This window comes from Colius striatus, chromosome 8, assembly GCF_028858725.1.
Source record: "Colius striatus isolate bColStr4 chromosome 8, bColStr4.1.hap1, whole genome shotgun sequence".
Classification (NCBI taxonomy): domain Eukaryota; kingdom Metazoa; phylum Chordata; class Aves; order Coliiformes; family Coliidae; genus Colius; species Colius striatus.
The window spans coordinates 411046-423827 of NC_084766.1; the positions used below are offsets into that span (position 1 = coordinate 411046).

Below are 12782 nucleotides of genomic sequence, written 5' to 3' on the forward strand. Positions count from 1 at the left end.
ACATATTTCATTTTAATCTAGTGTCAAGACAAGCTTGTTGCTGTAACAGGTGTGCTGCTTTACTTTTAGTCTTGTATTGGTAACTGTAAAATATATATTACATCAAAACTACCCCTCATCTTTGTTCTCTTTGCACACTTTAATGTATTTTACAAGAAATATGGAGGCACCTTTGTGAAGAGGCGAGGTAGTCACCTTGGCACTTGGTGGGTATTAAGTCCCCAAACAGGCAGCCTCTGGCTCCTGCACCATACAGCTACACATTGTAGTGGCTGGGACAAACTGCATCACTTATCCTGCTGGTAACACACGCGTGCTTCTAATGCTCTCAGAAGTCAGGTGAGTGATTGCCAATCCACGAACACGCTCACAGGACTTTACCTTGTCAGCTTGCGTCTTCTGCTGAGCTTCTAAGTTCCCACCCATAACAGAGTAAACGTTGATCCACCCATCGAAAGTGGCAGCAGAGAAGACTGAAGGGTTCCTAGGACACCACTGGACATCGAAGCACCACTGACTCCGAACGGGCAGCTCGTAAACCACCTATCACAGAAAGAGAGAAGACACAAGGACAACACAAATAGCGTTGTCCCCAATTTTCCCCAAGTTACTTGCCCACAGCAAGTGTGTCACACTCTATTTACATATCACCACTCTACACAAGTCTCTTCTTTTTGCTTCTTGAAGGACCGGTTGCAACCAAGCTATAGCACACTGAGCCCAAACAGTCACAAAAAGTCCCAAAAAGTTGCTGTGCCACAGGATCCTGATTGCAGGGGGAAAAAAAATGCAAACCCATCAATTTAGTACTGTCAACACCTGCTGTTAACCAGGCAAGACACCAGCAAACAACTAAAGAGAATCAGAAGCCAACAGGCAAGAAGGTGTCACGAGCAAGAACATGTAACCAGAAAGAAGAGTCTGGAATAACAAATTTGAGAAGAAAAAGAAAATCCTACAGAAAAAAGCAGAATGACAAAACAGGACACTGATAGCTGCAGGTGAACTATGAAGGATATTGCAGTCTAGCAGCTTCTGGTCCAGCACTCAGAAACCCAAAGTTCAGAAAGCCCAGTCGCAGGCTTCCTGCCTGGTGCTGGGTAACTCCCTAACACAACCTTGACTTTGAACTCTTGTATGAGTTTGCAAAATGAAGAGATTTCTCTTACACCTCACAGGCACGGAGCACAGAGTATCACAGCTCCCTTCTCTGGGGGAACATGACCTGAGCTTTCAGTTCCTAGGGATAAAGCCTTGCATTTGGTCATATTAAAATCTGGATTGCTAAATTTAAAAAAACAAAACCAAAACCAAAAACAGTGCCCAAATATCCCCCTTCCTCCAAAAAATAAACCGGTCCTTCCTCCAAACTCAGTAGATCAGCCCTTCTGCATAACTGTTCTTACTACTGAAAATCTTTCCTATTTCTGTGTCACCTGAAAATCTCCTGTTCATTGGTACCAGCCAAGAACAGTCTCCTAACAATAGTTTGTGTGTAAACACCCGACTTGAATTCAGACTCTGCAAATCTATAGCACCATGCATAAAGATAAGCCAGCTGCAATAAAACTGGGGTTTTAATTTTTCCTGCTAAAAAACACGGCAAAGAGACTTCAGTGAAAACCAGACTCCAGAGTCTGATTCTCTTCTAACCACTGGACATCTGTACAGAGTGAGCATCAAGTCCCATAAAAACCACAACAGAGCATTTCATGCATTTTATGAAACTGGATTCATTTTTTTCCACGCCTCCCAGGCAAAGGTGGTCAGGTAAACAAAATCATCCTGGGAAATTAATCCAGCCTGGGGCTCTCAGCTGGATACTGTTCAGTACTGTCAGAGTAGTTTCCCCGTGCTGTTATCAAGATCAATTGCATTAATGTTGTTCATAGTTCAAAATTCGGTTGCATCCAGCGATTCAGCACTGAATGAGTAGGAAAAATAACTTTTACACAGTCCTGTTCTAATTCAGTTGACAACAAAATATTTAAAAGATTGTGATTTTGAGATACATGACTAGATGAGCACATAGACGTGAAACCACTGCACTAAGAGTAAAGTTTACACACATACTTAATTGTATTGTTCCCCTTTCAATGACCCTAACAAATGCTCCTCACTCTCTTTCAAGTTTCCCCCCAAAAAACCTGCCACCCTAGAAGAAGGAAGAAATAGACACAGAAGAAACAAACATAGAGAACACTACATGTGTGAACAGAGCAGGAGTAATCATAATTAGCTGAAACCAAGTTTTAGTTAAAGCTTTCTTCACTCTATGATCTCTGGACACAGACATATCAGAGAAAATCCTGCCTCTGCTGTTTTCAATCTGGATACAGACAACGCTCTCACCCACTCCAAACAGGAAGAGTGCAGAAGACACACTGGGGAAAACAACATTGGCAGTCCCCAGAGGTAGAGAGAAGGGACACATACAGAGCACAGCACACAACTCTGTACGAACCAGACCATGTATACTAATAGCTGCGGTTACGTACCTCCCCCACGCCTGGGTTCCAGCACAGGATACGGTTGTCTTTGGCACTACTCAACAGCAGCTCGGGGTCAGCCTGGCACCAAGAGACAGAGAGAACTCCCCTGAAATAGATCAGAAAGAAATCACTCGTATTTCATACCCAGTCCACTCTCCCGCGCTGTCTTAAGCTCAGAAGTGCTAGTTCTCACCCCTACCCTCTACCAGATTCATCTGTGAAACAAAGCAGGCCTAGCAAATAATCACTGCTGTCCTACGTCCAAACTCCCAGATACCTGCCTTGAAGAGGCAATACAACAAGCAGACCCTTACCTCGTGTGCCCTTCCATCTGGCTCAAAGGAGAGGTAGCAAAACGCAAGTCCCATATTTGGATCACTGGCAAGCGGTCATCCTCAGAGGAAAGGACCAGCTGGGTTGCAACTTCAGGATGCCAGGCCATTCCTGAGCAGTGCATCTAGGGACAAAAGTGGCAAAGGCTGAAAATTCAGCGCATCACGCTGGCAACAGCACAAACAACCCAGAGACCTAGAATACTTGACACAAAGCAAGTCTAGTAATGTCTTACTGTTGGAAGCAAGTATTTCTGTCTTCTCTATAGAGAAAAAAACCCAAACAAACCAACCACAAACCATACAGAAGTAAAAAGGACTAGTTCAAAGTTGACCTAGGAAGATGGCAAGAAAATGCAGGAGGCTTCTCATAAATGAGCTGTGAACACAAAAATTGAATGCAATGGTGCCCTAATTTTAGGAATAGCTAGGGGTCTTGTTTCTCCATTTCATTAGGGGAAAAAAAAGGGAGAGAGGTGCTTTGATGCTGAAGGTCCAAGAGAACCAGTCCCAACAGCTGCCACAATAAAAACTCTTGATCTCAAGAGCTTGCTTTGCAGTCACATATGGCATGTTGTAAGCTAGGCAGAAGCACAATCTTTCTTCCACTCACTCTGTTGCTGTGGTCACTGACTTTGATGATAGGCTCATTCTTCCTGAGGTCCCAAACCACAGCCTTGCCACTGGGGTGGGCAGAGGATAGGATATGCTGCACCTGTCGATTCCAGGACACCACACTGACATCTTCATGAGGCTGCCAGGACAGGAAAGGCCACACATGCATTATCCTCACATTGAGGGAACACTAATCACAGGATTCTGTCACTAGCTTAAGAGATTTGATGATAGACTCCTCTCTTCAACCACTGATCACCTGACTGGAAATATCAGCAGCACTGACCAGAAAGACTAGGGAGTGTGGATTGACAGTCAAACTCTATGGTGACATGTCACCTGAAAGATGACTTTGTGCAACAACATTTCAGGGGTGCAGTGAGATGGAAAATGCCGTTACTGTATCTCCCGCGATGCAAGGAGGTAAATGGAAGGAAGAACTGGAGAAAAAGTTTGGCCTGCTTTTAGGCAAGTTTACTATGTTTTTTTTCCACTTTCAGGCATTGATTGTCCTGAATAGCACAATCAGCATCAGAAGATCAGAAGCTTCTTCCTCCTCAAACTCAGGAACCATTACCTGGGCGTAATAGCCCAGATGCATTAAATATCTCACAGGCTCTGCTACGGATACTACTTTTAAGAGATATGAAAAGCTTCAGCTGAAGCCTGAAGTAAATTCATTTCTCAGAGTAGGTCCAATAAGCCTTTTGAATCCATCACACATGCTCCAGTTGGATAACAAGATAAACTGGCAAGTTACTTGATTCAAATCCACAAAGAGCTTACCCATCCATGCAATGTGCATCCTTCCAGAGCTTGCCAGTCTATCTCCCCTTCCCTTATAACACTCTTTCCACCTCCACAGAATGAAGTTGATCACTCAGTTCTAATTCACCTTTCTCCTGACAGACATAAAGGTCATTCCCACTTCACAGACTAACTAGAACAGGATGACTCTACGCAGTCACATCTTTTTGCCTTGCCTACTGAGATATAAAACTGCAGGGGTATTGCCCTGACCACGCTCGTTTACCTGGGATTTAGCCCCTGGAGTCATAGGCACACTGAAGTTATTCAAGTCCCAGATGAAAATTTCAGAATCATTGGCTCCAGAAGCCAAGAGGTTACTCTGCAGGAACAAAAAAGAGAAAAGCTCAGCTGAGTTTCACAGGGAAAGAAGATGGATTTCTTAAAAATAAACATAAGTAAAAATTCCAAAAGCTTCCGAAGACAGATGAGAGCTGCATTTCACAACCACTCCCAAGCAAACAGATCCTAACTAGACTACAAACCAAGCACACTTCTGGCCTCCGTGTCTTTGGCTGTGCCATGCTGCAGACTTGTTTAAAATGTGTCTAGCAAGCGACATGTGCAGGTGGCTGGTGTTACTCATGATGGAACCTCGCCACAGGCCTCAAAGCCTCTGACTCTGGCTGGCTGAACCTTTGCCCTGCATCCTGGCATCAAGGACATTTCTGCTCAGAAGATGCAGGCTTCGAACACAGGTCTGCAGACAACTTTCAGTGTGCCTTTGTGCTACTACAAAAACTGACATTCTGTTCACTACTCACATTGAAATCCCTTTACATGTGATCAGAGTCCCAGTGAATTAGACACTAAATGAACAAATAGAAAAAGTTCTGCTTTCAGGTAGTAGTGGTCTGACCTGTAACAGCATTACAGGACACGTTTTTAGAGAGGTGAGAGGCTTGATCAAGGTCACAGGGGAATTCAGTGGCAACGCTGTGGACAGAACCCAAATCTGAGTCCCAAATCAGCCTTGTGCCACAATTACTATGCCTCTTTCAGGTTAAGGACCGTTCCTTCCATTTAAAACTCTCTACAGACAAGGGAAAAACATTTTTTTTTTTAATATGAAGGGTAATCTTAATTTTGTTACAGGTGTCTTAATGTCACATACCTGGAAAGGGTTGAAGTCAAGAGCTCGAACAGACCCTGAGTGCTTCTCTGTCTGCCCAACTACAGGCTCACTCTTTGAAGCCAAGATGCGGTGCACACTGTACATCGTCAATACACCATTATCCCCTCCACCAACAATCACTCCAGAGGACTCTGGAGACCCATTTCCAAAGTTGCTCCAGATCAGCTTATGGAACCTAAAGAAGAAGAAAATAAAGCCACATAGGCCACAACATTTGGCGGAAGTCAAGTCACCTTGACAAATTTGTCTAGCCAGCTACGTGTGCAGGTGGCTGGTGGAACCCTGCCACAGGTCTGAATCTGGCTGACTGGGCCTCTGCCCTGCATCCTGATACCAACGCCATTTCTTCTAAGAAGATGCATATACAGAAAATTAGGTCACAGGACTATGTGTCTTCTCCCAGAACTATTATCTAAAGACGTTTATCCACTGTAAAAGCTGCTAAGCTACAAATGGAGTCTGTGTTTTACACTGGGTATAAATATCACCCACACTGACATGCCCAAGAAATCACCTTGTCTTTAAAGACTGGAAGACAAGTTTCACTCTGCTCTAGTGTCTTTATTGCAAATCATTACCCCAGCAAATTCACATGACACAGAACAACTCTCCTGACTGACTACCATCTAAGTCCTTTCAGACTTCTACAATGGTCTGACTGTTGTACTTTTACACTCCACAAGATTTGTGTCAACAAAACAGTTCAATTATTGAAGACAGGAGGCCAATCAATCCAAAAGATCACTTTGTACCCCCAAAAATGCCATCTCCTCCTCTCCTTCCCTGTACCAGAAAAGCCCTTTTCAATGCCACTGATTGATAGGTCAAGTACAGTCCTCTAGTACCTGCTGGAGGCAGGAAGTGTTCCTTTCTGCTTCATGTCCAGGGAGGGATCCCTGAAGTCAACCTCGAATATTTCCAAGGTGGCATTTGTACTGAAGGATGCATCCAGTTGTTGGGCAGATGTTCCTAGCCAAATACAAGGGCAAAACAAGTAGGCACTTTTTTTTTTCAAGAGCGCAAGATACAAAAAGAGAAACAAACTGGAAACATTTCCTTGACACCTTGGTTGTGTCTCTTCAAGGACAGGACATGTCTGAACAGCTCAGAAAGGGGAACTGACAATTACAACTTTGAAAGAAACTAGAGCTTTCAAGGAATTCTGGGCACGATGGCCACTGTTCAATCCAAATTCAAATGTAAGGGTTTGCAGAAATACTGAAAATTAAACAATAACCAAAACATGCAACTTTAGGGAGAAGAGATTTCTATTATTTGATGGTCAAACTGTGCGACAATGTCTGCAGACCTACAAAGCAAAAACGAGCTTAAATCAACACCATCAGAACTTTTTTTTTTCCCCAACAGACATATAAAGTGAGTAACCTTATTTTGGTGTAATTTTTAAAACAAGCAGGTGTTGGACTTAATTAGATCAATAAAGCCTTGTGGCCAACCTTTGAAAAAAATCACTGTCCTCTAAGGTACCAAAGCTGGGCATACAAATAACTCTCCACAGCTTACTTGGGAAAAGAAATAACGCAGTGATGTTTTCAGTATATTGCTTGTTAGTTTCCCAGACGCTGTTAAGGTGGCGAGGGTTGAAAGTTAAAGCCAATACAAGTGTACCTAACATCCCTCTGTGACCCATACTTCAGTTTTCACAAATTGCAAAAAACTTTACCTGTTGCTAGATAAATGGGGTGGTTGTTTGCTGGACTCCATGCCTGGACAGCTGCTCGCTCAATTTCCTTTAGTTTCATTTTCTAGGCCCTAGAAGGAATTTCACACAGTGGTTGGAATAGCTGGATGAAGTCAACATGAAAATAAGCACATCAGTAACAAAATATCTCCCTGACAGAGGTACCACATGAACAAGTTGCCTTCGGAAGAGAGAAGTTACTTCCTGAGCCAGTGAATACAGTTTCACAGAAGTAATTGAGGTATTTGAGAATTCACGAAAAAAATCACAATGCAACAACATTCCCAGCTGTCTGATCTCAGGTTTTCCTTCTCTGATCTCAGGTTTTCCTTCTCTGATCTCAGGTTTTCTCTTTTTCATATTCCCCAGTTACAGGAGAGTTTCAGTAAAAGGAAGGGGATCTAAGTTAAACAACATGCTCAAGTCTTGAGTCCAGGCTGGTTTGAAGCAGCTGCAGAAATTGAACAACTGTATTTGCAAAGCACTAGTTGTTCTCTCTGAACAAGCAAGTATATATGAAAAAGCAAAAGGAGAGAAAGAACAATAGAAATGTTTCAGCTGCAAGAGGCCTTTAAGGTCATCGAGTCCAGCCTTTGTCCCAGTCCTATCAACCACTAGACCATTTCTCTCAGTGCAACATCCACCTGCCTCTGAAACCCCTCCAGGGACAGTGATTCCAGCACCTCCCTGGGCAGCCTGTTCCAATGCCTCACAACCCTTGTATGCAAGAAATTCCTCCTCAGATCCAGCCTGAACCTTCTCTGGTGCCACTTGAGCCCGTCTCCTCTTGTTCTGTTGCTTGTCACTAGGGAGAAACTCAGGGCAGGCTAAATTCCAGAGAGAAAAGTGACGTGGCAACAGAAAACAAAGTGCAATGCTACCACGCACCAAATCAGTAAATGTACTTTGCTCTCATGCCTCTGAGAAGCAAAAGGGAAAAGAAAATATTACTTTCGGCTTGAGCTTGTAAATGGTAGAGGGTGGGAAGGATCAATCCAGAAGTGGCTGCTGGGTTTCAGTCTCAGCTCTAACAATTCTTTTTATTTACTCTGGATAGATCAATTGACATCTATAAAACAGGAGCACAACTTCCCCATGTCACTGGAAAGAGATTAGTTGGGCAACAGTGTGGCTGGAGAGCTGACAGTACACCAACAGCAGGCAGCCAGGAGGTTGCAAAACTAAGTAGAAATACAAATTAGGACTCCGTTCCTGCTGAGGAAAAGCACCCAGCACCTCTCTGCCCCAGACTATGCCCAGGCCTTCTAGGCATGTCAGCAACGTAAATGATGCATGGACATACCATACACAGGCTAGCAGGGCTGCTCTCTTGAGCGGTGCCTAAAGCTTTCAAACTTGGCTGCAGTGCAGTTTTTTAACTCTAGCTAAACAGGGCTGCTAACTATGCACTCAGATGATGTCATGCTGAACTAACTAAAACCATCAGCAGGCAGCACAGCACCACACCTTAACCAGCTCTCTGTGATTAACCTCTCCTGGCTACTGGACACTGTCAGCCACGCTGACAGTTAAGCCACAGTCTGCACGATGTGGCACTCTCTTTAGATGTGCAGCTACAAGGGTCAGGGCTTCGGTCTGGCCTTACTCAGGCTGGAGTATGGATGTTTATTTGTAACCAAGACCATAAAGGTAGCTTGCTGTGGCCATCCCACTATCTGGCTTAAAAAAAGCCAGATTAAAAAAAGCCCCAAAACCAAACCAAAACACAAACCAAAAATCCCACAGCTGGTACGTTTCTTAGCAGTCCTTTTCTTGCCTCTTCCTCCTCCGCTTCCAGTCCACCAGCTGTAGGAGCTGGCTGCACAAAGAGGCCTCATTGCTTCTGGGCTTCTGACAGGGCAACTCCCTTGGGAATGCTATTAGAACACAGACAAGGGATCTCTTTCCTCTGAAAAATTAACTGGTAAAGAAGCCATGAAGAGCCCAGTCATCACAGCCTTAGCCAGGTGAAAGCTCCCACTCAGACCCTCTGTGCTGGCCTGCCTGTGTGGATGGGACAATTTGCATTTAATGCACAAAGTTAAGCCACAAAAAATGTGCAGAAGGGTATTGACCTAGTGGGACAGTATTAATCAATTGTCCATCTTTTCTTGTCAATTATGCATAAGAAAGTCAACATTCCTGTGCTCTTTTCACAAACTTAACTCAGGACAGAACATGAAGGTGAAGTGTCTTGCCTGTGGTAACTCACTCAGACATAGAAAAGCAAGCGAGACAGGCATCCTCAAGAGTTACTCAGTCTCAATAGAGCAACGGCAGAAGTGCTGGATCACAGGTACACTGTGTCCCTGGTGCTTGATGCAAAGCAGCAGCAGTGCCAACAGACTTGAGCAGGCCCACAGGAGGGGCATAAGAAGCCAAAAGATCACAGTATTGCACCATCACTTAAGCAGCTCCTACCACTTCAGCTCCACTCTGCGGGGAGGCAGCTGAGGTTCTGCAGGAAGACAGCAGCACCTCCTCCTGAAGTCAATGGGCTCAGAGATTGGAGGGAAAAAAACCCCAGTCTGATCTGAGTCCTATTCTTAGAGAAGTAATCCTTCTATGCACTGTGCATGTCTGTAGCCAGGACAGGACTTATGAGCCTTAAAGCAGGAAAATCCCCTTCTTTAGCAGCTTGTGGTTGCCTGAGAAAAAAGTCACAAGTACTGAACGCTGCAGTAGGAGAATTTTTAGGAAGAGGTTGCCACCTGGTGTCATCTCCCAAGAGAGCAGCTAATACTTCTGTGAAAGCTCATGCTTTTCTCAGGTTCTCTAATTAATCAAACATGACAATTCCTCCTCCTCCTACAGACATCCGATCATGAATCTAACGTATTAACAAACTTCAGCCCTAAGGGGAACCACAGAATAGTAGCAGCATTTCCCCACAGCCTCTGGCAGCCACGGTTTCCCATCCAGTGTCCTTAAAAGTTAGCACTGTCTGCAAAGCAAAACCCAGTAGGTCAGGGCATTCCCACCACTGGGAAACAGAGGGCACACAGCTAAACAGAGACAAGTAACAGCAGATGCTCTCAAACCATGACTGATGTACACACAAAGCTGACACAATCCCTCACCCACACTAACTTGAAACACTTGTGCCTTAGCTGTGGCTTTTGTTGTATCAGCTAAATGACCCTCAAAGCTGATATGCTAAACATCCCTGGTATCACTCCAGTAAGGCCTTTTCTCTCTTGTACGTCCCAGACACTGTCAATCAGAAATCCCCTCCTCCTGACTTTCCCAATCCTCCTCCTGCTACTGGGCACCAACCACGTTTGCGTGGTTCCTGATGATGTTGGATGACCAGTATAGAGCACAGCACAGCTAGTACCCTGAGGCCCCTTAGCTAAAGATGAAACTTGGGCAGAACAGAAAAGACATGTCCAAGGTCACCTAGGTGACAAGCAGCCACCCTGAAAATTGAAAAAGGCCTCTCAGCCATATCCCAACAGTTAAGACACAAACCATCCTCCAGCCTCCATGTCCCAGGGCCAACTTAAAAACTGTTTGTGGTGGTTTGACGCTGGCTGGATGCCAGGTGCCCACCACACCACTCTGTCCCCCACCTCCTCAGCAAGCCAAGGCAGGGGAGAAAATAAGATGGGAGTCTCGTGGGTTGAGATAAAAGCAGTTTAATAAAGAAGCAGCAAAGCCACATGTGCAAGAAGCGAAGCAAAAGCAAGTAAAGATGTTACTCTGCTTCCCATCAGCAGCCACGTCCAGCCACCTCCTGAGAAGCAGGGCTTTGATACGCGTTAACGGTTGCTTTTGGAAGGCCAAAAATGAACCTTGCCACCCTTTCCTGCTCCTCTCCCCCAGTTTACGTCACTGAGCTGATGTCATATGGTATGGAATATCTCCTTGGTCAGCCTGAATCAGCTGTCCTGGCCATGGTCCCTCCCAAGATCATGCCCACCCACAACTACTGGTGAAGGTGGGGGAAGGAATGCTGGAGGGACAGCCCTGATGCTGTGCGAGTAGTAGTCATAACACTGATGTGCTATCAATACCAACAGTAAGCACAGCACTGCAAGAGCTGCTCTGGAAAATCACTACCATCCCAGACCCACTACAGTGTTGTACTTGCCCCTTCCCCATGTGTTGCTCTCACACTCTCCTTTCACAGATCCCCAATATCCTATTGCCACTCTGTTCTCATAGGTGCTTATTATAAACCCGGATTACAGAAGGCACGGAGACACTAATCTGAGCTAATCACTGTTTGCAAGGCGGGGTTGCTGCAGGCAGGGCTCAGTACATTCCTCCATGACAACTCCCATGGTATGTAAGGAAACTTCTTGTCCTCTGAGCACTTTCAAAAGCTCTTGCTAAGTGCCACGGCACTGCACAATGGCAGTTCATACACATGTACCTAGAGCAGACAGCTTGCACTGCACAACAGCATTGCACTGTGCCACCGCGAGAAAGAGGGGTCCAGGAAGAAAGCATTGGCTTCGGACATCGGCTGTAACAAACAGGATCTCGACTACGCCCGGGGCCTCTCCGCGGCCCAGTCAAACAGCCCGGCTCCCTTCAAGCGCTTCGCCGCCTGCTCCTACCCAACACCTGCCCGCCGGCGGAGAGAAAGAAGCTCCGGGGCCCCCGAGCAGAGGGCTAGGGAGGAAGCCACGGGCCCTGGGCCCAGAGCCGTCAGGGCGACAGCGGGACAGGCAGCGCAACGCCGCAGTCCGAGGCCGGGGCGCGCCGGGGGAGCGGGGTCGGGCCCCGGCGGGGCCGGCCAGGGGACGGCTCCCAAGCTCCTGCCCCGAGGCCCCGACGCCGGGTCCGGCCGCTCGCGTCAGGCCGAGAGGAGGAGAGGCGGCAGGGGAAGAGGAGGGAGGGGGTGGGCGGGCGCCCTTACCGGCTCACTGCCCGCGCCCGCCGCCAACCCGGGCCCGACCGGCTCCCGCAGCTCAGCCCCGCCGACGGTGGCTGCGGAGAGCCCAAAAGCCCCCGCGCGCGGAGCGCCGCCCGCGGCTCCGCCCCCGCGGCAGCCCGCGCAGGCGCCGGCCCCGGGGGCAGCGGCGGGCCCGGAGGGGCCGGCCCCAATCCGGCACCGCGCCAAGGGGCCCCGGTCCCGCTGCTGCGGCCCTTCCACCCGAGCGGCCGGGCTGCCCCGGCCCCGCGCCCACCGCCTCAGCCGCGGCACCGCGCCCGGCGGCCGCAGCAGCAGCCGGGGCTCAGCGCGGGGCTCCGCAGCCGACAGGCCGTCGGGCACCTTCTCTGTTCTGAAGGGACTCGAATTCGATCCGTCCACCGGTCGGAACTGCTTCGTCCTGCAGGCCCAGGAACACCGTAGGTGGAGCTGGGGGCTGCTGCCTCCCAGGTCCCTCCCCTCAGAGGTTCGGCTCAGCTACAGCCGTGAGCCTTCCCGAGGGCAGGCTGGAGGGAAAGCAGGACAGTTTAGGAATATTTTTTCATAAAAGCTTGTAATTAACGGAATAAAATGATTTAAAAAAATTTAAAAGGCAGAGAGGCCCAAACCTCCTTCCCTCACCTCTCTCCCACTTAGAGAAAACGCGCCTAATGCTACAAACCCCATTTGTAAGGATTGGACCCACAGTCTCTGCCTGAGCCGTGGCACGGGGTATGGTGATTGCTGAGCGCCTTCCAAGAGCTTAGTTTTCATTCACACACTTTTTCGCATGTCCTAGCATTCAATCCTGTAATTCCCTTGAACAACGCCCTCCCAG

General features: G+C 47.2%; 1 protein-coding gene across 4 annotated transcripts in view; it reads right to left on the reverse strand.

The window, feature by feature from the left end:
* SEC31B (SEC31 homolog B, COPII coat complex component) overlaps nucleotides 1-12390 on the reverse strand; it is a 33811-nt gene extending 21421 nt beyond the window's left edge. For 2 of the 4 annotated variants that reach the window (XM_062001264.1, XM_062001267.1), the window contains exons 1-9: nucleotides 11951-12055; nucleotides 7066-7154; nucleotides 6227-6350; nucleotides 5361-5556; nucleotides 4473-4568; nucleotides 3438-3578; nucleotides 2807-2949; nucleotides 2499-2598; nucleotides 382-543 (exon numbers count right to left, since the gene is read on the reverse strand). In XM_062001264.1, the coding sequence (XP_061857248.1) occupies nucleotides 382-543; nucleotides 2499-2598; nucleotides 2807-2949; nucleotides 3438-3578; nucleotides 4473-4568; nucleotides 5361-5556; nucleotides 6227-6350; nucleotides 7066-7144 (1041 nt within the window). In that variant the 5' untranslated portion in view covers nucleotides 7145-7154; nucleotides 11951-12055. The other 2 variants (XM_062001265.1, XM_062001266.1) reach the window with 2 other exon arrangements.
* Between the last annotated feature and the right edge of the window lie 392 nt (nucleotides 12391-12782).